The sequence below is a fragment of the Cryptomeria japonica genome, chromosome 6 (genome assembly GCF_030272615.1).
Source record: "Cryptomeria japonica chromosome 6, Sugi_1.0, whole genome shotgun sequence".
Lineage (NCBI taxonomy): Eukaryota > Viridiplantae > Streptophyta > Pinopsida > Cupressales > Cupressaceae > Cryptomeria > Cryptomeria japonica.
In genome coordinates this window covers 659,217,208-659,221,759 of record NC_081410.1, presented here as the reverse complement: position 1 = coordinate 659,221,759, position 4,552 = coordinate 659,217,208, and the positions used below count along the sequence as shown (strand labels likewise).

Genomic DNA, 4,552 nt, shown 5'->3' with positions numbered 1-4,552 from the left:
TCAGGAGAGTAATAACCGGGCAGTCATGTGAGCGATCAAAAGTTGGAAGGGCTACGGGGGTCGGCCCATTGAACTAAAAGGCAGTCATATGAATCCCCAGCAAGACGAAAACATTTCTAACCAAAAAAATTGATTCAACGGTATAACGTTTACCCATCAAAACTTCAACGACCAACCATGAAAAGGTTCTCAATGTTTTTAATGGTGAAGAAATATGATCTGTAGTAAAAGCCAACCAGGGAGAGAGATAAACTATAACCAGGATTTCTGGAAAAGTTAACCCATATGTCATCATCATCAATCACTTTTTGTCCGCCAATTCTACGAAATTGAAGAAATCTCAAATCATTGAGGAAGAAAAGGTCCCAACGTAGTACTAAAGTTTGATTTTCTTGACAAGCAAGTAAATCTATTTTATTACCATGAATCCAAAGTGAAATATATACATTACTGCTACGCATATGGATATGCATATATTAAAGTACTGAGACTGTACAAAGAGGCACGGGGTCTATATTTCTCTATTCTGCATAAATGTTGTGTCAGTGCCCCACATTGAGCAGTAAAGCATTGCTCTGCATCACAATTCACAATCTAAAAGTGAACGGGATTTATGTTCTTCGTGCACACTCTGGCTGAGGCATGGGGAACCTGCTGGAATCCCTGCAGTAGTCATAAATCATGTGTTTGTCATGTACCCACCTCAGCTTAAAGCTCTGTTTCCCATCAAGAGAAGCATAAGCAGGCTGATCCCACCACCACGCAGAGGAAGAAGATGAACAGGCACTCATGGAGGCTGGGCCCTTGTACTCGCAAGCATCAATGCTGAAATTCCTGTAAGTGGCAATGAAAGGGGCATGGCTCCAGTCAGTCTTCACCAGTCCCCCCTGTGTAGCCCAGTCATCTGCATTCCATATGGATGAGTACACCCCCATTGCCTGCCTCTGTGGATATGACACTCCCGTTTCATTTTCCTTGTTCTCAAATACTCTGACGGGCACGTCATCAACCATGAACCTGCATCCAAATTCCAATCCATTCTCATTAGCATCACTGTTTACACTACATGACAACTAATGTGTGTGTAGTGGTTAGTGTTTGGACTTACACAACTTGGTGGCGATTCCACAAGAAGGAATAGGAATGGAAGTCTTGTGTTGGGTCGAACCACAAGTAGAGCCTCTGTTCTCGGTTGCCTACTCCCTGTGAGTAGACATTGGTCTGCACAATGTATGGCTCCCCAGACTTGTTGCCTAAAAATTCAAAGTCGAATTCATCGTGCTGAGCGCCTTGCGAAGACATCTGCATTCCAGACATTCATCCACCCAACCAGTCACATAACTATAGCAGACCAACAATAGCAGAAGCACACAGAGGAACAAGAACAAAGAAATGGGTATAATGTGCAGATAAATACATAGAAGGCAGTGACAGTTCCAGCAGAGTCGCCAGGAACAAGCTTGATCTGTACATGTGCCTTTCCAAAGAGATAGGTGTTCTTGGAAGCAAAACCAGCGCCTGTATCAACACCAACATCAACACAATAAGAACCCATTTACATTACTTACTGAGGAATATCTATCTAAACAGAGACAATTGCACAGCTACATTCAACCTAGTACACACGGGCACCCATTAAGAGCTTATGATTGTAAGTTGGTGCACTTAAATGGCTACTCATTAGTGCAGAATGTAAGCTGTATTGTTTGCTCGCAATCCGTGCAAAACTTCACAAGAAATTCTTATAGAAACGAAACAAGAGAAATAGCATCTGCTCTTACTGAATTGCAGAGCAATCTCTTAGCATAGACATTTGCAACGAATACATTCAATCTAATAAACAACACATCAAGTCAAAATAGGTAAACAATGCTTCATTATTGAATTACAGAGCAATCTCTAAGCAGACATTTGGACAGCTACATTCAATCCAGTTAACAAGGCATTCAAGTCAAAATAGGTAAACAGTGCTTCAAATTGATAACTATGCACACAATCACAAGTCTAATTCGAAACAGGACACCCACTTAAAGCCCATGATTGTAAGCAGGTTCACTTCAATGGCTACTCCTAAGAGCAGAATGCAAGCTAAATTGTTTTGCTCTCAAACCATGCAAAACTTTATAGGAAATTCTCACAAAAACAAGGCAAAAGAAAGGGTATCTGCTCTTACTGAATTACAGAGCAATCTCTAAGCAGAGACATTTACATGTAACTATATTCAATCCAGTACACAAAGCATTAAGTCAAAATAGTTAAACAATGCTCCAAAATTGATAACCTGTGCACACAATCTCAAGTTCAGTTTGAAACAGGGCACCCATTTAGAGCTCATAATTGTAAGCAGGTGCACTTCAATAGCACTAATTAGAGCAGAATGTAAGCAGTAAGTTATATTATTTGCTCTCAAACCACGCAAAACTTCATGAGAAATTCCCATGAAAACGAAACAAAAGGAAGGGTGTTTGGTCTTCTATACCAGAGGTGTTATCGAGCTTAAGCTTGAGCATTTGCCCCTCATACATGACATGATCCTCTGCCCAACTGGGGTAGAAGAAGTCACTGAACTCTGCACAATGCGAGCCCTCTAAACCCACCATCAAAACAACACTGATACTCAGAGCCCACCAACATACACTAATTACTTTTCCTACCCCCGCCATGGAAACTAAACTCTTATCACTAAACCCCACAAGTAAGTCAGAGAGAACTCTGATGCAAATGTCGAATACACAAAGAGCAATTTATATGGGTGGGGCAGTGGGACTGAGTTAGCTTGCAGGGCACTAAACCGGATTAAAATAAAATAAACAAAATGGTTAAAGAGGGGCTTCAAGTCCTACCTAGTCACGGAAAAAGCCAGGCTGGAATCTGTGGTGGTCAAGTTGCAACATCAATAATTTTCACAGCCCTTGTGCAATGCACCATTATGCTAATGATTCAACCCGACCATCCCTCCTGGAGATCTGCGGCTGTGACATTTGACTGCAGCCGTTGATTTGGTGAAAATGGGTTGCAGCCTCCAATAATACCCTGAAAATCCTGCTGCCTGGACTGCAAAAGAAGGTTTATGAATCTGTGACAGCCTGGACATCATGTCATCTAAACCTGCTCTCCAAGATTTAAATATTGTATTTATTCCACTGTCAGTGATCGCCAGCTGGGTTGTTTGAACTTGGTGTACAAGTAAATATCTTTGGACTGACCGAGACTGGATAGGTATTAGGGTAGCATGAGCATGACTGAAATTGTACATAGTTGTTGGGTGGCTCGGAAATCGAAGTGCTTTAGGTAGTGTAAATAACATTTGAGGGAAGTGAAGAATAAAAAATGAGCAGTGATGATGGGGAACAGTATGCACGTGATGGGGGTTAGAGACCATTACAGAATTGAAACATCAGATTTGATTTGTTTTGCAGAGCCTAATCAGAGACCACGAGATAATGAAAATAAACAAGGCCCATGACATCCCATTAGTCCCCACGTTTATTTATACATTTTTTTATCAAAATATAAATACAAACAAATATCACAATGAGTATGTCTTTTATACTCTATTTTACTAAATAAGAATGTATTTGGAAGATAAATTGTGTAAAGATTTTTTTTCCTCATCTATGATCAAGATGAGAAATATAATGGTAAATGAAATATTTATCAATGATGTTATTTCTGTTTTACTATTCAAGTGTATATATTGAAAGATCCAATTAGATATAAACTTGATGTTCTCTTTTTTGTGGATGTGTTATATTATGTGTTTCAATTATTTTGTATTGGATAGGTGCTCGCAAGTTATTTTGTATTGGATAGGTATGTCTAATGTTTTCTATGAATATGTAAGATAGGTTGCTTCGTGGATATTTATTCAAAGGTAATTAATTTGAATAAAAAAATTGTGTTGTATTTTTCATCTTGTGTATGATATGAGCTTTCCATAGTCCATAGTTTATGAAAGAGTTTTTCTAGATCAAACCGTGTATGTAATTTTGTTCAACTTTTCAAATCACACTCAGTGATTCATCATCAGTAACACATAATAAGCATGAGTTGCAAGATGTGTCTTCCATTTCTCATCTTGTTTGTATCAGAACTTGCAGAGCAATCGAATACCTTTGATTACATTATGGGTATAATATATACATGATGGAGAAGAATAATCGTGCATTCACGATTTCAGATTAATAGAAAACAAAACCATACCTTACTAATAATTAGTAACAAACTAAAACAACCTATAACAAACCAGTTATATTGGTGCACAATGATGAATATGCCAATATTCCCCCCTTATTACATCATTGTTTTAAAGTACTAATAAGAGAATCTTGAAACGTTTCAAACTTTATACGTGCAAGTGGCCTGGTGAAGATATCATCACGTTGTTCCTGTGTAGAGCAGTATTGGAGTTTACTGTTTTTTTTCTGACGAGTTCTCGTATGAAGTGACAATCAACTTCAATATGCTTGGTGTGTTCATGAAACATTGGGTTGCGAATAAGCTTGTGAACACTCTGATTATCACAATAGAGGATGGTAGGCTGATTTTGAGG

The 4,552-nt window shown here is 38.7% G+C and overlaps 1 protein-coding gene across 1 annotated transcript; it reads right to left on the bottom strand.

The window, feature by feature from the left end:
* Nucleotides 1-371: 371 nt before the first annotated feature.
* Nucleotides 372-2,737, bottom strand: LOC131054827 (xyloglucan endotransglucosylase protein 6). The gene is made up of 4 exons (XM_057989439.2): nucleotides 2,480-2,737; nucleotides 1,418-1,518; nucleotides 1,109-1,302; nucleotides 372-1,017 (listed from the first exon to the last, which is right to left on the bottom strand). Exons 1-4 carry the CDS (start codon nucleotides 2,661-2,663, stop codon nucleotides 612-614), a joined length of 885 nt encoding a protein of 294 aa, XP_057845422.1. The 5' UTR covers nucleotides 2,664-2,737; the 3' UTR covers nucleotides 372-611.
* Nucleotides 2,738-4,552: the final 1,815 nt, after the last annotated feature.

What these genes read in the sequence shown, in the direction of transcription:
- LOC131054827 (XM_057989439.2), bottom strand. Translation starts at nt 2,663, where the DNA reads ATGGCGGGGGTAGGAAAAGTAATTAGTGTATGTTGGTGGGCTCTGAGT. An exon ending in TAAGCTCGATAACACCTCTG is followed by an intron (nt 1,519 to 2,479) that starts GTATAGAAGACC and finishes GTGTTGATACAG; the next exon opens with GCGCTGGTTTTGCTTCCAAG. An exon ending in GAACTGTCACTGCCTTCTAT is followed by an intron (nt 1,303 to 1,417) that starts GTATTTATCTGC and finishes TCTGGAATGCAG; the next exon opens with ATGTCTTCGCAAGGCGCTCA.